The sequence below is a fragment of the Geotrypetes seraphini genome, chromosome 6 (genome assembly GCF_902459505.1).
Source record: "Geotrypetes seraphini chromosome 6, aGeoSer1.1, whole genome shotgun sequence".
NCBI lineage: Eukaryota > Metazoa > Chordata > Amphibia > Gymnophiona > Dermophiidae > Geotrypetes > Geotrypetes seraphini.
Genome location: NC_047089.1, coordinates 40,436,769 through 40,459,767, shown reverse-complemented (window position 1 = coordinate 40,459,767; position 22,999 = coordinate 40,436,769). Strand labels below are relative to the sequence as shown.

Below are 22,999 nucleotides of genomic sequence, written 5' to 3'. Positions count from 1 at the left end.
CCCCACTTCCCTGTGCAGTAGCCACAGCATTCCCTCCCCCTCCATTTCCCTTTCAGCAGCATTTTTCCCCTCCCCCCCACTTCCCTGTGCAGTAGCCACAGCATTCCCTCCCCCTCCATTTCCCTGTGCAGCAGTAGGATTTCTCCATCCCCCTAATCTTCCCGCGGTCTGGCCGACTCCCTACTGGAGTTATTTTTCAGTTTAAAGACGCAGCAGCGGCTCCTCTAATGATCCCCGCCTGCATCGGAAGTCTTCTCTGAAGCAGGTGTGGCTCGTGACAGGAGTCGCGGTGGCACCTGTAAACTGAAAAATAACTCCGGCAAGGGAGACGGCCAACTGGCAGTTCAATTCGGAGCTTCGGTCTGCCCTGCTCCCTGCGTGCCTTGCCGTATTGTATTTTTTAGTTGAAAGACGCAGCGGCGGCTCCTCTCATGATCCCCACCTGTGTCGGAAGTCCGACGCAGGGGGGGATCGTGAGAGGAGGCACCGCCGCGTTTTTCAACTAAAAAATACAATACGACAAGGCGAGCAGGGATCAGGCCAGACCGAACAACAGGACGAAAAACAACCCTAAAAACCCATTCCATGCCATTCCATGCAGTACCTTGAGATTCAGCATCACTCTAGCCCCTACCAGCAGCCAATATGTAATATAATAAAACGGCAACCGCGCATGCGCACTCCTACCTGCGGGGCCCTACAGCGCACGGAACACGCAGGAGGGAGTGCGCATGCGCGGCTAGCGTTTTATTATATTAGATTTGCCCCTACATACAAGACCTTTAATTAAACAATTTCAAAGATATATTTCTAGTGCAAATAAACCATCTTATACTATTCCTATAATTTATAAAAACAGCATGCTGTATTGTTTAAAGGCACATTCTACATAAGCTGAGGACTCATGTAAGGCTCAATGCAAGTTTGGCGAGTCCTCTGCTGGAGTAATTAACATTTTCTGGTTAGCAGAACGAAGAAGAGGTGAATCGGAGCTCTCTCTCAGTGTTGCCAGGGCCGACAGTTTCTCTCCTGCAGCAGCATGATCTGGGCTCCCGCCGCTCGAAATTCGATTAGATTAGATTATTGGGTTACCTGGGCTGGGATCACTGTGTTGTCAGATTTTTCCTTTTGCCATTTCTGCAGCTTCAATTGGTAGGGCCCGTTAATGAATTTTCTTCCGGGCCGCGTCGGGTCCGCGTGTGATGAGTAGCAGTGCTGTGGTGTGCACTCGTCTTTTGGGAATGGTGTCAGGAGACGTCCGCTGGAGGCGGGAACCTCATATAATGACGTGCGTCCATGGGTAGCAGCAGAAAGTTGGTGAAAGCATTTGAGGCCTGCTCCGTTTTGACAGTGTGAGAGGCAATGCGGCGGCTGTACTGTATGGGCTGCTTGTGTTTCCTTTCCCGGCTGGCCACGGGGAGGAGGCAGAGCGGTGATCTCCCAGCTGGCCGTGGAAAGTAGGTGGAACAGAGCTCTCTTGCAGTGTGGGAATGGGCTGACGGTTTCTCTCCTGCAGTGGCGTAGCCGCTCGAAATTCAATAAAAAAGAGTTTCCTCTCCCAGCTGGCCATGGGGAGGAGGCGAAGCAATGATCTCCCAGCTGGCCGCGGAGAGGAGGTGGAGCATAGCTCTCTTGCAGTGTAGGCAGGGACCGAAAGTTTCTCTCCTGCAGCGGCGTGATCTGGGCTCCCACCGCGGAGAGGAGATAAAGCAGAGCTCTCTCATAATGTGAGCAGGGGCCGACCACAGGGAGCAGGCAAACCACAGACCCCCGAGGGACCCACCTCACCCATGCAGCAGCTTATATTGGATGCATCCATCTCCTACACTTGAAAGCTTGCAGATTTGACTCTTAGCGACCATCCATCTCACCTTTACATTCTAAGAGTTTATTATCAGGAAACTTCCTGGCTGTCTATCAAAGGAAAACTTCGGAAGGCTTCATTTAATACTCCTCCCCTTTTCCTTTAGACGTCAGGTAAGCATGAATATATTAAAATTTATCTTCTTATTTGCTTTCTCCATTGTAGAATCTTCTTCAATTTAATTTAAAACTATTCTAATCATTCCAATACAGTTAATAAATCAGTTACAGCAGCCATCTTTATACCATTAAAGTATATGGAAAAATATTACAATTTCACTATTTTTTCCAAACCCAGAATTTCCTCATTCAAATAGAACATATAAGAACAAAATTTCAAACACACTGACCTTAATCCAAAGTTTTGAGTTTAACTCTAATTCATAGGTGATACTTGAGATGATAAAAATTCCTTAAGTTTTCCTGGGTCATCAAACTGATGAAACTTTTCTTTGTATGTAAATCTAACAAGATGGCGGCCGATTAAGTCATCAATTGCACGGTCTCCTTCTCCCCTTATTATTTTTTGGTTTTTCTCTGTTGCTTTTGTTTCATTTAGTAGCCCATTTTGTTTAATTTATCTTATTAATCTTTATTAAATCATATTTTGATTTAAATTGATTTCTATTACTTAGCCTCCACTTGTGAATTCTAGTCTGATAGCCACTGAGCTGACCGTTGATTTCTGGTCTAACAATTTGAAATGCCAACATCCTACCTGATACTCCTTGCACTTCAGGAAGATTTGAGTTAGGCCTGACGACTGGGACACATCGAGTAGTGCTGATATTGGAGAGACACGAGGGGAGCATCGCTGAGGTCAGCGGGGGTGGCAGAGACTTCTTGAAGTGGCTGGCTGTGGAGATCTTGAGGCGCCATGTCTGAAGTGTTCCGCATGACACTGAAATCAGAGAGGCTACAGATTCATGTTTTCTACCGACGGTGTGACACCATCAGGATGGGAGGTCCCCTGAGCCGTCTCGTCTATTTGATATTTCACCATGTCCGATTCTTGCCAGCCGTGGGTGTGGCGTGGTATGAGGCGGTGTCGGCAGCTGCGGGGGCTAGCAGAAAGGATCACTACCGGACCTGGGAGCGGAGAGATGAGGTTGGCAAGATCTGAGTGGAGGTTGTATTGTCCAGCGCACTGGGTGTCGACCTGGAAACTGAAAGATGTTTCTTTTCATCGGAGGAGATATCCTGTGGCTGGTGTACATCGGATGATAACAGCGGCTGATCGGATTAACGACTGAAGTGCTTGGGACAGAGATTTGTTGTTCTGACTGAAGTGATGCTGGTCCCTTTTGACTCGTATATCATGTTTATTATATCCTAATTTTACTCTTTTTTATTTATTTGTTTTATATCTTTATTTTTAAATTATTCCTCAGAATTCCATTGCTTAACGTTTTTCCACTCACATTCCTTTGTCATCATTCTTTTTCACATTTATTATGTCCATATATGTTCTTTTTAAAAAATTTTCCATATTTAGTTTTAATCCAAACAAATCTAATTTAATTTATTTAGTTTATCTATTTAATTATTACTGAGATGTATACTTTACTTTAAAAAGTACTATGGCCTTAGAGAGATCAGTGTACTCTTGTTAGAATGTTTAATATCTTGTTTATTATCTCTATCTTTATTTTATTCCTACTGCTCAATAACTGTCTTCTAGGTACTTTAGTTAGATTGTGAGCCTTCGGGACAGTAAGGGAATTCCAAGTACCTATTCTTTATTTATCTTATTTTATTGTATTCTTTAATATATATTTCTCTGTAAACCGCTTCGAATCTAACGGATTTAGCGGTATATAAGAAATAAATTACCTTACCTTACCTTCTCATTAGAGCAGGGTAATACAATCCATACTTAGCTCCAATTTCTTTCAAAGGTTGTCTGAGCTGTAAAAACTGCTTTCTAATTTGGACGTGGAGATGATGCGGTATACAAACCTAAGGATTAGATTAGATTAGACAAGTCTCCTTTGCAAAATCTTGGAGAAAGATCAGCTTGGAATCTTTATATATTAGATTCTGTCTCTTTTGCTGTTTTTAATATATCCAGTACATGTTGGAATCTTTGTAATCTGAATATTACAATTCTTGGCTTTTCTTTGTTTTGAACTTTCCTCACTCCAATTCTATGAGCTTTTTCAATTTCCAGTGGACCTTTTATTTTAATTGGAAGAATTTTCAGTATAACATCTTCTAAAAAGGAGATCATATTTTTCCCCTCAATTCCTTCCTTTAATCCAATTATTCTTAAATTCTGACTTCTAGACCTATTTTCCAGGTCTATCATTTTTTTATTCATTTCCATTAATATATTATAATCCTCTTTGTTATTTTGTTGTATATGTTCAATTTCCTCTATTCTATTTTCAATCTTGTCCATTCTGATATTTAATAAATCAAATTTGCTGTTCATAAGATTCATTTCTTGTTTCACTTCTATTATAATGGAATTAATTTTCCTTAATTCTTCCATTACCTCAATTATGTCTAAGGCATCCGTAGGCAAAGGAACCTCACTGGAAGACTCTAGATCTTCTTTTAATCTTTTGATTTTTCCTGTTGATTTAGTAGGAGCTTCTTGTAACTTTTGCTTAGTTGAGAACATTTCCACGAATTTCAACTTGAAATAGAAGAAAAAATTATTATTTAATTCAAATAAATAATGCTCATGGGAGGGAGATTAGCAGTTAGCCAGCCATCTACACAGGTTCCAAGTTCCGGAATCTCATAAATCTTTCCTTTTGACTAAGTAACATAAGAAGTGCCTCTGCTGGTTCAGAGTGTAGGTCCATTGTGCCCAGCAGTCCGCTCACGCGGCGGCCCGACAGGTCCAGGACCTGGGTGGTAGTCCTCTATCCCCTTTTCCTTCAGAAAATTGTCCAATCCCTTCTTGAACCCTAATATCGTACTCTGTCCTATCACGCCCTCTGGAAGCGCATTTATAGCTAAAAAGACATATGATCAAGAAACTGTTTTATTTTACTTTTGTGATTATGATAAACATACTGAGGGCCTCAAAATAGTACCTGGCAGGCTGCGAGTTTGACACCACTGCCCTAAATGGTATTGTTCCTTTAGGTATTTGCAGCCCAAATGCATGACCTTGCATGTCTTAGTATTAAATCTTTATCTGCCAAATTTCCGACCATTTCTCAAGCTTCACTAGGTTCTTCCTCATGTTATCCACACTATCAGGTATGTATACTCTATTGCAGATTTTGGTATCTTCAAAGAGGCAAATCTTACCAGTCAATCCTTCAGCAATATTTCTAGATAAATTCCTCATACCTTACTCTTCATTCAGAACACTCAGATCAAATGAACAGCATCTTTTATCCGTCCCATTGTTGAAAGTGATTAATACACAACGGAATAGTATTTTTTCAGTTACAGGTCCCCAACTCTGGAACTCTTTGCCAGCTTATCTTAGGGAGGATACGGTTTGGGAGAGATTTAAAGTATCACTAAAAAGCTTTCTTTTAACGAAGCATATGAAACTTAACAAATTAGACACGAACACTGTAAGAAACTTCTCTTTTCATACCTAGGACTACCTTTTATTCTAGTCTCTTACTTCTGATTTCAGTCAATACCCTTCCCTATTTGTTTATTTCCTTACATGTTCTTTTTGTACTATATTTTTATTGTAGTTCTTTCCCCTTCTGTCCTTATTGTGAAGTAAGTAATGTATGTCGGATTGTATTTGTTCATGATTGTTAATACCCCATTTTTAAAAATTGTTCATGATTGTTAATGCCCCATTTTTAAAAAATTGTATCTTGCTTAGATAACCGAGAAGTCTTTATATCAAGTTTTAATAAAACATGGAGGCCCAAGAACCCAATCTTGAGTCATACCACTGGTAACATCCCTTTCCTCTGATCAATCCCCATTGACCACTACCCACTGTAATGGAATTCGCTTGGAGGAAGAAAAGGTGAGCAGTGGAGTCCCTCAAGGATCAGTGCTGGGGCCTATCCTTTTCAATATGTTTGTGAGCGACATTGCTGAAGGGTTAGAAGGAAAGGTTTGCCTCTTTGTGGATGATACCAAGATTTGCAACAGAATAGACATGGAGGAAGGAGTGAAAAACATGAAAAAGGATCTGTAAAAGTTAGAGGAATGGTCTAATATCTGGCAACTAAAATTCAATGCAAAGAAATGCAGGGTAATGCATTTGGGGATTAGAAAGAAAGAACAGGTCATTGGTAAGGCCCCACTTGGAGTATTGTGTTCAGTTTTGGAGACCGTATCTTGCGAAGGACATAAGAACACTTGAAGCGGTCCAGAGGAGGGCGATGAAAATGATAGGAAGCTTGCACCAGAAGACGTATGAGAAGAGACTGGAAGCCCTGAATATGTATACCCTAGAGGAAAGGAGGGACAGGGGAGATATGATTCAGACGTTCAAATACTTGAAGGGTATTAACGTAGAACAAAATCTTTTCCAGAGAAAGGAAAATGGTAAAACCAGAGGACATAATTTGAGGTTGAGGGGTGGTAGATTCAAAGGCAATGTTAGGAAATTCTACTTTACGGAGAGGGTGATTGATGCCTTGAATGTGCTCCCGATGGAGGTGGTGGAAAGGAAAACGGTGACAGAGTTAAATAAAAGTGTGGGATGAACACAGAAGATCTCTAATCAGAAAATTATGGCATATATTGAAGAACTAAGGCCAGTATTGGGCAGACTTGCATAATCTGTGTCACATATATGGCCATTCTGTTGAGAATAGGCTGGGATGGTTTAGATGAGCTAGAGCAGGGATCTCAAAGTCCATCCTTGAGGGCCGCAATCCAGTCGGGTTTTCAGGATTTCCCCAATGAATATGCATTGAAAGTAGTGCATGCACATAGTTCTCATGCATATCATTGGGGAAATCTTGAAAACCCGACTGGATTGCGGCCCTCAAGGAGGGACTTTGAGACCCCTGAGCTAGAGTGAGCTTCGACGGAGACTCCAATAGATGCACAATACCTGGCAGAGCTCTGGGTTTCTGGCCCAGAAATATCTAAGAAAAAGAACAATTTAAATTATAGAGAGTGTATGTTTGGGCAGACTGGATGGACCATTCAGGTCTTATCTGCCGTCATTTACTATGTTAATATGTCATTGTCGCCTTCCACTCAACCTGTTCTTGACTGCCTGTCACTTTGGGGCCCATACCGAGGGCACTCAGTTTATTTATTAGATACCTGTATGGAACACTGTCAAAGAAGGGACTTGAACTGTATATGGAAGTGGATTGAGGAGCAGTATAGGTCGGATTAGAAAGCAGAGAGCGAGGAGCCTGGTATGAGACAATAAAAGAGTGAAGTTTGAACTGAATAAATGGGCAGAAGGGATACAGGAAATTGTATAGGATAGGTACAAAACTGCACTGCCTTGAAGAAAGAAAACCCTTATAGTAAATGATAGCAGATAAAGACCTGAATGGTCCATCTAGTCTGTCCAATAGTCGCTCACATTATAGAGTCATGGTTAAAATAGTCTTTTTTTTCTTTTTTTTTTTTCTTTAATATTTCTGGACAAGAGACCATAGAAGTCCACCCAGTACTGTCTTTAGGTTCCTACTGCTGGAGTTATCGTTGAAGCTCACTCCAGCCTATCCTAACCATCCTGTCACTGGAGCTTCTATCAAAGCCTTTCCCAGGCCAACCCTAAACCAAATCGCCATATATGGAACACAGACCGTGCAAGATTGCCCAGTAACTTCCTTAGTTTGTTTTATATCATTAATTTTATAATTAGAGATCTTCTGTTCATTCCACGTTTTTTTTTTTTAAATTCCATCACTATTTCACTTCCATCACCTCCCTCAGGAAGGCATTCCAGGCATGCATCACTCTCTGTGAAAAAGAAGAATGTATGTGCAGTTAAATGTTCTCAAAAGTTCTGTTCCTGCGCTGGGAAAAGTTCCCACACAGTGCTGTCAAATTACATCTCCCATAACATGAGGATTTATGTCCTGCTGTAATCTGCTGCAGGTAGGGCCAGGTCTACAGCAAAAATGCGCTGGTTCACTCTAATCTCTAGAATATACTCAGTTTCCATGATAATCCCTCTGTAATCTCTCTTCACACTGTCTCGATCTCTCCTGCCTGATGCAGTCACCGATTGCTGTATGCTCCTCAAATGTGGGTCAGCACTATTGCTCTGCTGTTGCTCCTTATTCGTGATCACCACTCAAGTCATTGAGGCATCGATGAGCCACCACCACACAATGGGCAAGGTCTACAGCAAAAATGCGCTGCTTCACTCATCTCTAGAATACTGAGGGGAACACTAACACGCTTGTCTTTACAAAGCTGATCTGCTGGGACTCCTCAGGCGTTGCACAGCACTACCTCTCCCCATCCCTGGTGCCTTACTTCCCTGTTCCCTATTGGTTTCTCCTATTCTCCCTCCTCCCTCATTGGCTCCTTGCCTTATCCTCCACCCCCCCTCTTCGCAAATGCCCTTAGCCCATTATTTATGATTGCCCTCCCCCATAGAACAGAGGGAGGTCTTATCCTTTCTTGGCACAGATTTATTGACTCTTTTTTTTTTGGGGGGGGGGGGGTTCTAGATATTAGTGTAATGCATTATTATAGAGGGGGATTTTAAATTCTTTTGATTGGTTTTATTGTTTGCCATGGTCATTTCTTTTAGTAGATTTCTTCTTCTTTTGAAACAAATTTTTATTATAAGAATAGCAAAATACAGTGTATATCATAATAAAACACCAACATAGAAGCAAAACAGTACACTCCAAAAACATCGCTATGCGGTAACCATGCTTAACATATACTATAACTCTTCAGCATATGACATATAGACACAATACAACCCCTTCCCTTCTACAAAAAAACAAACCCCCCCTCCACCCCTGAAAATCCCCAACCTCTACAGGCCCAAGATGAAGAGAGAGAGCAATCCTAAATTACTCCAAGTAAGAAAGGGCAGGAGACTCCTTCACACATCCTCTTGAGCTGTGATCTCCTGCCAGGAAATGTAATTATTCCAAATTTTTTGGAAAGATCCCATGCGATTCCTTTGCAAAGCAGTCAATTTAGACATACCGTAACAGGTGTTATCCAGGGACAGCATAAGAACATAAGCATTGCCTCCGCTGGGTCAGACCCGAGGTCCATCGCGCCCAGCAGTCTGCTCACGCGGCGGCCCAACAGGTCCAGGACCTGCATAGTACCCTTCTATCCCCTTTTCTAGTAGGAAATTGTCCAATCCTTTCTTAAACCCCAATACCGTACTCTGCCCTATTACGTCCTCTGGAAGCGCATTCCAGGTGTCTACCACACGTTGAGTAAAGAAGAACTTCCTAGCATTTATTTTGAATCTGTCCCCTTTCAACTTCTCTGAATGCCCTCTTGTTCTTTTATTTTTCGAAAGTTTGAAGAATCTGTCCCTCTCTACTCTCTCTATGCCCTTCAAGATCTTGTAAGTCTCTATCATATCCCCTCTAAGTCTCCTCTTCTCCAGGGAAAAGAGTCCCAGTTTCTCCAATCTTTCAGCGTATGAAAGATTTTCCATCCCTTTTATCAGACGTGTCGCCCTCCTCTGAACCCTCTCTAGTAATGCCATGTCTTTCTTAAGGTACGGCGACCAATATTGGACGCAGTACTCCAGATGTGGGCGCACCATCGCCCGATACAACGGCAGAATAACTTGTTTTGTTCTGGTAGTAATACCCTTCTTGATTATACCTAGCATTCTAACATAGTAACATAGTAGATGACGGCAGATAAAGACCCGAATGGTCCATCCAGTCTGCCCAACCTGATTCAATTTAAATTTTTTTTTTTTTTCTTCTTAGCTATTTCTGGGCGAGAATCCAAAGCTTTTCCCGGTACTGTGCTTGGGTTCCAACTGCCGAAATCTCTGTTAAGACTTACTCCAGCCCATCTACACCCTCCCAGCCATTGAAGCCCTCCCCTGCCCATCCTCCTCCAAACAGCCATGCACAGACACAGACCGTACAAATCTGCCCAGTAACTGGCCTAGTTCAATCTTTAATATTATTTTCTGATTCTAAATCTTCTGTGTTCATCCCACGCTTCTTTGAACTCAGTCACAGTTTTACTCTCCACCACCTCTCTCGGGAGCGCATTCCAGGCATCCACCACCCTCTCCGTAAAGTAGAATTTCCTAACATTGCCCCTGAATCTACCACCCCTCAACCTCAAATTATGTCTGGTTTTACCATTTTCCTTTCTCTGGAAAAGATTTTGTTCTACGTTAATACCCTTTAAGTATTTGAACGTCTGAATCATATCTCCCCTGTCTCTCCTTTCCTCTAGGGTATACATATTCAGGGCTTCCAGTCTCTCCTCATACGTCTTCTGGCGCAAGCCTCCTATCATTTTCGTCGCCCTCCTCTGGACCGCCTCAAGTCTTCTTACGTCTTTCGCCAGATACGGTCTCCAAAACTGAACACAATACTCCAAGTGGGGCCTCACCAATGACCTGTACAGGGGCATCAACACCTTCTTCCTTCTACTGACTACGCCTCTCTTTATACAGCCCAGAATCCTTCTGGCAGCAGCCACTGCCTTGTCACACTGTTTTTTCGCCTTTAGATCTTCGGACACTATCACCCCAAGGTCCCTCTCCCCGTCCGTGCATATCAGCTTCTCTCCTCCCAGCATATACGGTTCCTTCCTATTATTAATCCCCAAATGCATTACTCTGCATTTCTTTGCATTGAATTTTAGTTGCCAGGCATTAGACCATTCCTCTAACTTTTGCAGATCCTTTTTCATATTTTCCACTCCCTCTACGGTGTCTACTCTGTTACAAATCTTGGTATCATCTGCAAAAAGGCACACTTTTCCTTCTAACCCTTCAGCAATGTCACTTACATACATATTGAACAGGATTGGCCCCAGCACCGAACCCTGAGGGACTCCACTAGTCACCTTTCCTTCCTTCGAGCGACTTCCATTAACCACCACCCTCTGGCGTCTGTCCGACAGCCAGTTTCTGACCCAGTTCACCACTTTGGGTCCTAACTTCAGCCCTTCAAGTTTGTTCAACAGCCTCCTATGAGGAACTGTATCAAAGGCTTTGCTGAAATCCAAGTAAATTACATCTAGCATATGTCCTCGATCCAGCTCTCTGGTCACCCAATCAAAAAATTCAATCAGGTTCGTTTGGCACGATTTACCTTTTGTAAAGCCATGTTGCCTCGGATCCTGTAACCCATTAGATTCAAGAAAATATACTATCCTTTCTTTCAGCAACACTTCCATTATTTTTCCAACAACTGAAGTGAGGCTCACCGGCCTGTAGTTTCCTGCTTCATCCTTGTGACCACTTTTATGAATAGGGACCACATCCGCTCTCCTCCAATCCCCAGGAATCACTCCCGTCTCCAGAGATTTGTTGAACAAGTCTTTAATAGGACTCGCCAGAACCTCTCTGAGTTCCCTTAGTATCTATTCGCTCTCTTAGCGGCCGCTGCGCACTGTGCCGTTGGCTTCATTGTCATGTCTACCATTACCCCCAAGTCCCTTTCTTGGGTACTCTCTTTCACTAACATCCCTCCCATCGTATAGTTGTACCTCGGATTTCTAGTTCCCACATGTAATACTTTACATTTCTCAACATTGAACTTCATCTGCCATCTCGTCGCCTATTCTCCTAGTTTGTTCAAATCTCTTTGCAATTCTTCGCAGTCCTCTTTAGTCCGAGCTCGACTAAATAGTTTGGTGTCGTCTGCAAATTTTATTATCTCACACTTCGTCCCTGATTCTAGATCATTTATGAATATATTAAATAGCAGCGGCCCGAGCACCGAGCCCTGCGGGACCCCACTCGTTACCCTCCTCCAGTCCGAGTAGTGGCCCTTCACTCCTACCCTCTGTGTCCTACCCGCCAACCAATTTCTGATCCATCTATGTACGTCTCCTTCCACCCCATGGTTCTTCAGTTTCCGGAGTAGGCGTTCATGGGGCACCTTGTCAAAGGCTTTTTGGAAATCTAGATATATGATGTCTATGGGGTCTCCTTTGTCCATCCGTTTGTTAATTCCTTCGAAGAAGTGCAATAAGTTCGTTAGGCACGATCTCCCTTTGCAGAAACCATGTTGGCTGGTTATCAGAAGTCCGTTTCTTTCAAAATGTTCATCGATGTTTTCTTTTATCAGTGCTTCCGCCATTTTCCCCGGAACAGAGGTCAGACTCACCGGTCTGTAGTTTCCCGGGTCTCCTCTTGATCCCTTTTTAAAGATAGGTGTAACGTTGGCTATCTTCCACTCCTCCGGGATCACGCCCGTTTTCAGGGATAGATTGTAAATTTGCTGCAGTAGTTCCACTATTTCCTCCTTTAGTTCCTTCAGAACCCTTGGATGGATTCCATCTGGACCCGGGGATTTGTCAGTTTTTAATTTTTCAATCTGCCTGCGTACATCTTCAAGGCTCACTTCCATGGATGTTAATTTTTCTGCTTGATCTCCATTGAAGAATTGATCGGGTTCCGGAATGTTGGATGTGTCTTCATTTGTAAATACGGACGAAAAGAACACGTTAAGTCTTTCTGCTACTTCTTTCTCCTCCTTCACCACACCCTTCCTGTCTCTGTCGTCCAGCGGCCCCACCTCCTCCCTAGCCGGCTGCTTCCCTTTAACATATCTAAAGAACGGTTTGAAATTCCGTGCTTCCCTGGCTAGCCTCTCTTCATACTCTCTTTTGGCTTTTCGAATCACACGGTGACATTCCTTTTGATACTTCCTGTGCTCTTTCCAGTTCTCCTCAGTTTTGTCCTTTTTCCATTTCTTGAATGAATTTTTCTTATTTCCTATTGCTTCCTTCACTATTTTAGTTATCCACGCCGGGTCTTTTGTTTGACTCTTTTTGTACCCCTTTCTGAATCTGGGGATATACAGATTTTGCGCCTCGCTCACCATGTCCCTGAAAAAAGACCAGGCATTTTCTACCGTTTTCCAGTTCCTGGAAGTGTTCCTAAGTTTCTTCCTTACCATTTCCCTCATTGCTTCGTAGTTTCCTTTTCTGAAGTTAAAGGTTGTCGCTATGATTCTCTTTCCTTTCGGTATTCCAACCTCAACCTTGAACTTTTTTTTTTTTTTTTTTTTTTTTTTTATTATTTATTTATAATTTTCAAATTAACAAATCAAGATACATCTTGTACAGAAAGTGATTACAACAAAAAGAATAAATAGAAACATAAAGAATTATATAGAAATCAAATATTTGTATAATCTCTCAAGTCCACCATTTTGATCCATGATGTGAATTAAACGGAATTTTAACAAAGAACCATATTATAACAGATAAGTGGTACGTGGTTAACTGAAATTCCAGGCGCCTTATATCTCAAGCCCTCATTCTTTCCCCTTTTCCAGGCGAGACATGGAGAGAAGGGCCGTTAACTGATTTGGTTCAAAGAAAACATATTTTTGAGAGTTATATTGAACTATACACTTGCAAGGGTGTCGAAGATAGAAAGTTCCCCCAAGAGCCAAAACACCAGGTTTTAATAATAAAAACTCTTTTCTACGTCTTTGTGTATCTCTTGCCAAATCTGGGAACATCTGAATCTTTAAATCAAGAAACTTTTTCTCTTTATTTTTAAAGAATAATCTCAAAAGCCAATTCTTATCTAGCGTAATAGCCAGGGTAACAATCAATGTAGCAGGTACTGCTATTTCTTTATCAGATAGTTCAAGTAAAGCAGATACATCAATTGGTCCCTGCGTTTTTTCTTGAAGATCCTTATTTTTACTAGGCAAATAATAGACCTGGGTGAAAGGAGGCAATGAATCTTCCGATACTTCCAATATCTCCAGCAAATACCTTTTTAACATTTCTCTTGGAGTCACTGTTGAAATTCGTGGAAAATTAATCAATCTTAAGTTATTATTCCTGGAGAAATTTTCAAATGTCTCAATCTTCCTTCTTAAATTTATATTATCCTTAATTAAGGTGTCCTGAAGAAGCTTGGAAGATTTAAGTTGATCTTTAATGCACTGGATATCTAGTTTTGATTCTCCCAAGTCTTGTTTTATCTGAAGAACTTCTTTCTCTTGAGTTTTTATTTTCCCCTCTATTTGAAGATGGTTACTATTTACTGTTCTAGTCAGATTGGCAATCAAATCCCACAAAGCTCCCATTGTGACTTCTTGGGGCTTTACTAGGTCAACAGTTTGCAAGTTTAATAGTTGTATATTAGGCTCACCAGCTACAGGAACCTCTCCTCTCCGTCCCTCCTGTATTGGAGTTAATCCCAGCGTTGTTGTATCCTCAAATACACTCAGGCTCTGCTGCAATCCTTGTGAGCCTGAGTCGATGTTCATCTCACCGTTCCCTGCAGCCTCTGGGGGAGAGCTCACGCCGACTTCCGGCTGGCTCCCCACTCCCGGGGAACTGGTGGCTCGAGGATTGGGAGGAGGGATTCTCGTGTCGGGGCTCAAAGAGATCTCATGAGCCCGAAGAGACGCCTCGAGTCCGTTACCAAGGAGCGTCCCAGCCGGGGGCACCACCGACGTTCCCATGACGCCCTGCATCCGTCTCAGCAGATCTTCAATATTGCCAGAGGAGGCTGAACCGGGACGCCGCGGGGCCGAAGAGGCTCCCTTTCCCCTCCTTTTCGGCATGGTAAGAATTCTGCGGTGTTAACCGCCTAAAGAAAAGTTTCCTTTAGTGAAGATTTGCGGGCGGTTGCTCAGCGCTCCACAACCGCGGCCATCTTGGATCAGTCCGATCAACCTTGAACTTGATCATATTGTGATCGCTGTTTCCCAACGGTCCCACTACTTCTATTTCCTTTGCAGGTCCTCTTAACCCATTTAGGATTAAATCCAGAGTGGCATTTCCTCTCGTAAGTTCTCTAACAAGCTGCTCCATGAAGCAATCTTGTGTAGCCTCCAGAAATTCTGTCTCCCTAGTGCATCTTGAGCTTCCAAGACTCCAGTCTATCCCGGGGTAGTTGAAGTCTCCCATAATAACCGTGTTACTGCTTTTACATTTTCGCTTCATCTCGGCTTCCATTTCTTCATCTATATCTCCAGTTTGCCCGGGTGGACGATAATATAGGCCCAGCTTTATTTCAGGCCCTTTCCTTCCCGGTATTTTAACCCATAGCGATTCCAGCTTGTCGGTCATCTCTGCTGTGTCCATTCTTGTCGATTGTATGCTTTCTTTTATGTATAGGGCTATTCCACCACCCTTCTGGCCTGATCTGTCCCTGCGATAGAGCTTATACCCCGGCAGTGCTGTATCCCATTTGTTTTCTTCATTCCACCATGTTTCAGCGACTCCAATGATGTCTATGTCCTCTGCATTGGCCATGACTTCTAATTCCCCCATTTTATTTCTTAGGCTCCTTGCATTAGTATATACGCAATTTAGATCATGGTATTTCTTTATCTTCATTTCCTTTCCTTGTGTTTCGGTATTCTTGACTGATGGGTGACGGCACCGACGGAGCCCCGGTACGGACAATTTTAGAGTGATTGCACTCTAAGAACTTGGAAAGTTCTAGCAGGCCGCACCGCGCACGCGCGAGTGCCTTCCCGCCCGACGGAGGCGCGCGGTCCCCAGTTAGGATAAGCCAGCTAAGAAGCCAACCCGGGGAGGTGGGTGGGACGCAAGAATATCTGCCTGCTGTCCCTGGATAACACCTGTTACGGTAAGTAACTGTGCTTTATCCCAGGACAAGCAGGCAGCATATTCTTGACTGATGGGTGACCTCCAAGCTAACAAAAAGAGGGATGGTGGGAAGGTTGGCCATTAGGAAAACAAATTTTGTAAAACAGATTGGCCGAAGTGTCCATCCCATCTGGAGAAAGCATCCAGACAATAATGAGATGTAAAAGTATGAACTGAGGACCAAGTAGCAGCCTTGCAGATTTCCTCAATAGGCGTGGAGCAGAGGAAAGCTACAGATGCTGCCATAGCTCGAACTCTATGGGCCGTGACAGAACCTTCCAGTGTCAGTCCGGTCTGAGCATAACAGAAAGAAATGCACGCTGCCAGCCAATTAGACAACGTACGTTTAGAAACAGGACGTCCCAATTTATTCGGATCAAAGGACAGAAAAAGTTGGGTAGCTGATCTGTGGGGCTTAGTACGCTCTAAATAATAAGCTAGAGCCCGCTTACAGTCCAAAATATGCAGAGCCTGTTCTCCAGAATGAGAGTGAGGTTTCGGAAAGAAGACAGGCAAAACAATGGATTGGTTGAGATGGAATTCAGAGACAACCTTAGGGAGAAACATTGGATGTGTACGCAGAACCACCTTGTCATGATGAAAGACTGTAAAAGGTGGATCCGCAACTAGTGCATGCAGCTCACTGACCCTCCTGGCAGAGGTAAGAGCAATAAGGAAAAGTACCTTCCAAGTGAGAAACTTGAAAGGAGCGGTAGCCAAAGGTTCAAAAGGAGGCTTCATTAAGGCGGAAAGAACCACATTGAGATCCCAGATTACCGGAGGGGCTTTGAGAGGTGGTTTCACATTGAAAAGACCCCGCATGAATCTGGACACCAAGGGATGAGCCGAGAGAAGTTTTCCATGAACTGGCTCATGAAAAGCAGCAATAGCACTGAGGTGGACTCTGATGGAAGTAGACTTGAGGCCAGAGTCAGACAAAGAAAGAAGATAATCCAATAAGGCCTCCACTGCAAGGGAAGTGGGATCATGATGATGAAGAAGACAACAGGAAGAAAACCGTGTCCACTTCTGATGGTAACATTGCAGAGTGGCCGGTTTCCTGGAGGCATCCAGAATGGAACGAACGGGCTGAGACAAAAGAGTATCATGAGAAGTCAGCCCGAGAGAAACCAAGCTGTCAGGTGCAGAGACGGAAGGTTGGGATGCAAAAGGGTCTCCTGATGTTGCGTAAGCAGAGAAGGAAACAGTGGAAGAAGGAAAGGCTCCCTGGAACTGAGTTGAAGTAGAAGGGAGAACCAATGGTTGGTTGAGATGGAATTCAGAGACAACCTTAGGGAGAAACTTTGGATGTGTACGCAGAACCACCTTGTCATGATGAAAGACTGTAAAAGGTGGATCCGCAACTAGTGCATGCAGCTCACTGACCCTCCTGGCAGAGGTAAGAGCAATAAGGAAAAGTACCTTCCAAGTGAGAAACTTGAAAGGAGCGGTAGCCAAAGGTTCAAAAGGAGGCTTCATTAAGGCGGAAAGAACCACATTGAGATCCCAGATTACCGGAGGGGCTTTGAGAGGTGGTTTCACATTGAAAAGACCCCGCATGAATCTGGACACCAAGGGATGAGCCGAGAGAAGTTTTCCATGAACTGGCTCATGAAAAGCAGCAATAGCACTGAGGTGGACTCTGATGGAAGTAGACTTGAGGCCAGAGTCAGACAAAGAAAGAAGATAATCCAATAAGGCCTCCACTGCAAGGGAAGTGGGATCATGATGATGAAGAAGACAACAGGAAGAAAACCGTGTCCACTTCTGATGGTAACATTGCAGAGTGGCCGGTTTCCTGGAGGCATCCAGAATGGAACGAACGGGCTGAGACAAAAGAGTATCATGAGAAGTCAGCCCGAGAGAAACCAAGCTGTCAGGTGCAGAGACGGAAGGTTGGGATGCAAAAGGGTCTCCTGATGTTGCGTAAGCAGAGAAGGAAACAGTGGAAGAAGGAAAGGCTCCCTGGAACTGAGTTGAAGTAGAAGGGAGAACCAATGTTGCCTGGGCCACCGTGGAGCAATCAGAATCATGGTGGCTCGTTCCCTCTTGAGCTTGAACAAGGTTCGTAACATGAGAGGCAGAGGAGGGAAAGCGTACAGGAACAGATTGGACCAATCGAGGAGAAATGCATCCGCTGCCAGACGGTGAGGAGAGTAGAGTCTGGAGCAGAAGAGGGGCAGCTGGTGATTGTAAGGAGCTGCAAAGAGGTCTATCTGAGGACTGCTCCACTGAGCGAAGATGGACTGTAGCGTTAAAGGATCGAGTGTCCACTCGTGAGGTTGGAGAATTCTGCTGAGCTTGTCCGCTAAGGAATTCTGTTCTCCCTGAATGTAGATAGCTTTCAGGAATAGTTGGTGATCTGTGGCCCAAGCCCAAATCTTCTGGGCTTCCTGGCACAAGAGGCGAGAGCCTGTCCCACCCTGCTTGTTGATGTAGTACATCGCAACTTGATTGTCTGTGCACAGCAGGAGGACCTGAGGAAAGAGAAGATGTTGGAAGACCTTGAGGGCATAAAACATCGTCTGAGTTCCAGGAAATTGATGTGATGTTTCATTTCCTGGGCTGTCCAAAGTCCTTGAGTTTGGAAGTCGTTCAAATGAGCTCCCCAAGCATAAGGGGAGGCGTCGGTGGTGATGACAAGTTGATGAGGAGGTAGATGAAACAGAAGACCTCTGGAGAGATTTGTGGATATCAACCACCATTGTAGAGACTGACGAAGAGATGATGTCACAGATATGTGTCGTGAGCAAGGATCCGTCGCTTGGGACCACTGGGTAGCTAGGGTCCATTGAGGAGTGCGCAGGTGAAGACGTGCGAGGGGTGTGACATGAACTGTGGAGGCCATGTGACCCAAGAGTATCATCATTTGCTTGGCAGAGATGGAACGTTGTGGAAGCACCTGCTGACATAGAGATTGAAGCGTTTGAAGACGGTTGGACGGCAGGAATGCTCTCATGAGGACTGTGTCCAGCACCGCTCCAATGAATTGAAGTCTCTGAGTGGGAATGAGATGAGATTTGGGTAGATTGATCTCGAACCCCAGAAGCTGTAGAAACAGGATGGTTTGGTTGGTGACCAGAAGCACTGTTTGAGATGAATTGGCCTTGATTAACCAATCGTCCAGATAAGGAAAGACTTGAAGGTGGTGAGAGTGTAGAAAGGCGGCCACCACAATCAGACATTTGGTGAACACTCTTGGAGAGGAGGCAAGACCGAAGGGTAGCACCTTGTATTGGTAATGACAATGATTGATCATGAAGCGGAGGTACTGCCTGGAGGCCAGATTGACCGGAATGTGAGTGTATGCTTTGAGATCGAGGGAGCATAGCCAGTCGCTTTGATGAAGAAGAGGATAAAGAGTTGCCAGAGAAAGCATCTTGAATTTCTCCTTGACCAAGCATTTGTTGAGATCGCGAAGATCTAGGATGGGTCTGAGATCTCCTGTTTTTTTGGGGACCAGAAAATAACGGGAGTAGAATCCCTGCCCCTTCTGATCTAGAGGAACTTCCTCTATGGCGTTCAGGAGGAGGAGGGATTGAACCTCCTGAAGAAGGAGAGAAGACTGAGAGGTGTTCAAAGCAGACTCTCTTGGAAGACTTTGTGCAGGATGTGTCTGAAAGTTGAGAGAGTAGCCGTGGTAGATGATGTTGAGGACCCACTGATCCGATGTGATGTTCTCCCAACGGCTGGTGAAACAAGACAGACGTCCTCCTATGGGTCGAGGGAGATTGGCAGATGGTGGAATACTGGCTATGCTCTGGAGAACCACGTCAAAAGGGTTGGGTAGACTTTTGTGGTGGAGGAGGCTTCACCTGTTGCTGCTGGGCTGGCCGAGGTGGTTGTCGCTGTTGCTGACGCTGACGTCTAGGCTGTTGAGTAGCCGGTGGCAAGGGACGGGCAGCATAGCGGCGCTGGTAGGCAGATTGTTGGCGAAAAGGCCGAGCAGGTGGAATCTTTTTCTTAGTCTTCAGGAGAGTATCCCACCGAATCTCATGGGCAGACAGCTTTTGTGTAGTGGAATCCATGGACTCTCCGAAGAGCTCATCACCCAAGCATGGAGCATTTGGTAGGCGGTCCTGATGATTTACATCGAGCTCTGAGACTCTGAGCCATGCCAACCGACGCATGGCAACAGACATAGCCGTGGCCCTAGAATTCAATTCAAAAGTGTCATAAATTGACCGAACTAGGAACTTGCGTAACTGGAGAAGGGAGGAAGAACAGGCATGAAATGCAGATTTCTTGCGGTCAGGGAGGTACTTTTCAAAAGCAGCCATGTTTTGAATGAGGTGCTTTAAATAAAATGAAAAATGAAAAGCGTAATTCCCTGACTTATTGGCTAACATGGCATTCTGATATAAACGTTTGCCAAATTTGTCCATGGCTTTTCCTTCTCTGCCAGGAGGGACTGAGGCATACACACTAGCTCCTGCTGATTTCTTAAGTGTGGATTCTACCAAAAGAGACTCATGCGGGAGCTGAGGTTTGTCAAAACCAGGAATAGGGATAACCTTGTATAAGGAGTCCAATTTACGAGGAGCTCCTGGTACAGTCAGGGGAGTCTCTAAATTTTTATAGAAAGTCTCTCGTAAGATGTCATGGAGAGGGAGTTTGAGAAATTCCTTTGGAGGCTGGTCAAAGTCCAGAGCATCAAGGAATGCCTTAGATTTCTTCGACTCAGCCTCTAAGGAAATAGAAAGAGATTCACACATCTCTTTTAAGAAAGAAGTAAAAGATGTGGAATCATGTTTAGAAGAGCGATCAACAACAAGTTGATCCTCTTCATCAGAGGAACACTCACCTTCAGACAGAAAGGGCTCTTCAGAATTACCTCACAAATCAGGGTCCCGAATCTGAGAGCCACGATATCAAGACTCCGGCGTGGAGGGTTCCAGGTGTCAGGTTTTGCGCGCCGACTTACCCGACCTCATAGATACGGTACCAGGAGACGTGACCTGCTGCGTTGGTACCGAGGTCTGCACCGCTTGGTGTTGAGCTCTCGGTTCCGGTGCTAAGATTGGCATCGAAGTCGAGGAGGTAGTGTGACCCGGTACCGACAAAGTGGATGCCGATAAAAGAGGGCGCTCCACTGTCGGTACCGGTGGCTCAGACCGGACCGGGACTGGAAGGCTCGGTGTCAAAAGTGCGGGAAGGAGTTGTTGCAACTACTCCTTAAGTTGCACTTGCAGGACAGCAATCCGCTCGTCCAGCGAAGGCACCGGTACCGCTTTTTTCTTCTGCGGTACCTGTGGTGCCGCTCTACGCTCCGAGGATGAGGACCCACCTCAATAGGAGCGGAGCGCTTCCGTGGACGCCTCGAGGTCGGCAGGACTGGACTCGCTGCTACTGAGACCGGAGGACGCTCCAACGGGGAAGGCTTCTTAGCTGGCTTACCTGTAGGGTGCGACGCCGGTGCGGTATTGTGCGGTTTCGATGAAGTAGGTGCCGACTGAGATGGGGCCGATGTCGGTGCCGGTGCTGCTGAATCAGACATCTCGGCGCCGAATAACAACCGCTGTTGGATCTGGCGATTTTTTAGAGTTCTCTTCTTTAAAGTCGCACAGCGGGTGCAGGTGGACGCTCGATGGTCAGGACCAAGACACTGCAGACACCAGTTGTGCGGGTCTGTCAGTGAAATTGGTCGAGCGCACTGCTGGCACTTTTTAAACCCGGGTTGAGGGGGCATGAAAGTGAAAACGGCTTCTGCCAAATCGAAGGCCGAGGCCTCGATGATGACAACAGGCGAAGTGAAAGAAATGAAGAAAAAAACGCAAGTTTTTTTTTTTTTTTTTTTAACTAAAGAAAAGAAGAGAAATAAAGAAAACTTTATTTCCAAAAGGGGTTTATGCGAGCGGGAAGGGCGATTACAAAAAACTCTTTCAACGGCCGTTGAAAGAAACGCGTCGTCTTAGCTCCGCGGAAACTAAGAAACTGGGGACCGCGCGCCTCCGTCGGGCGGGAAGGCACTCGCGCGTGCGCAGTGCGGCCTGCTAGAACTTTCCAAGTTCTTAGAGTGCAATCACTCTAAAATTGTCCGTCGGTGCCGTCACCCATCAGTCAAGAATATGCTGCCTGCTTGTCCTGGGATAATATACTTTATGTTGCACCACTTCCAATGGAGGAAAGTCATTCTTCCATGCTGCAGCTAAAAGTAGGCGTGCACCAAAGTAATCCATTTGCAATGTCACAACAACAAAGTAGATGGGACTTCATTTAGCAAACACCATGCAATAGTCTTACAAATAGGCACATCCAAAACTTCCGAGATGAAACCCACAACCCACTCCCAATACAGCTGTGCCTTAGGACAGAGCCACCAGATATGCATATTTTTTTTTTAAGTTCAATCAGTTTTATTAGCATTTTGTCATAGAAATACAAGCATAGACCTCATATACATAAGAAGTTTTCACAGATATGCATATTTTTAATAGATTTCAATTAAAAACAAAAATACATCTCTGATAAGCAAAGCTGTTAAAATGATTAGAATCTGAAGAATATTTAAACATTTGGAATCTGGAATATTGTGACTTAACTTGTGCTGTCTTGCAGTGATGGAAGCAAAATCATAGAGTTTGATAATGGGCAAAGGGAACTGCACACCTCGCAATTCAAGAGACGAGAATACCCAGATGGTACCATCAAGACGGTATATAATGATGGACGTCAAGAAACCAAATATGCCTCAGGGAGAGTAAGAATCAAAGATAAGGATGGAAATGTCATAATGGATACCAAATTATAACTTATTTCTGTAAATATTTGAAGTGTGAATCATGAATTTATTTATTTTGCAATGAGCAGTTTTATATGTACACTTTTTGACGTTTTTAGATTGTTTTTTTTTCCCGAAATTAACTAAAGTGTAGAAAAATGCATATTTGTGATTTAAAAAAGGCAGAAATGTGTGTTTTAGGTCTATACACTCACTAAAATGTATATAACTGTATATATGTATATGCATAACAGACATCTTGTGACATGTCCTGTTTTCGAGTTTCTAAAATAAATATTTTTGAATTGATCTGTTCATGCTGTTTTCTCTTCATTTAGATTCTTTTTCCATTACTGAAAAAAGTGTTTCTGGCTACCTCACATAAGATCATGCCTGCTACTATTTGGCCTGTCTTCCACCTCTTTTAGTATTATTGAGTGAATGGGTCCCTGACTTATGTTTGGTGATTGCTGCCATTGGAGTCAGAGAAGGGTGGGGGGCCCTTAGTCATCTAGGGTGATTTCCAGTGTTCTCCTACCAATTCGAATGGGAGCACACTTGTTAGATTTTATGTGTTATGGATAGTTGGGGGAGGTGCCTCTGCATGCTCCTTTGCTTGATGTTGGGGGACTACAGACCTACTTTTTTGTTATGCATGTAAATTTACTCTGGGTTTGAGTGGAGACTGGGCACCCTGACTCAGGTTTGTTCTGGTTAAATCTGAGATGC

At 44.1% G+C, this 22,999-nt stretch overlaps 1 protein-coding gene across 2 annotated transcripts in view; it reads left to right on the top strand.

Moving 5' to 3' along the window:
* CENPJ (centromere protein J) overlaps positions 1–22,585 on the top strand; it is a 161,240-nt gene extending 138,655 nt beyond the window's left edge. For both annotated transcript variants that reach the window (XM_033947757.1, XM_033947756.1), the window contains one exon: positions 22,108–22,585. In XM_033947757.1, coding sequence (XP_033803648.1) covers positions 22,108–22,300 — 193 coding nt within the window. In that variant the 3' untranslated portion in view covers positions 22,301–22,585. The remainder of the gene's footprint in view (positions 1–22,107) is intronic.
* Positions 22,586–22,999: the final 414 nt, after the last annotated feature.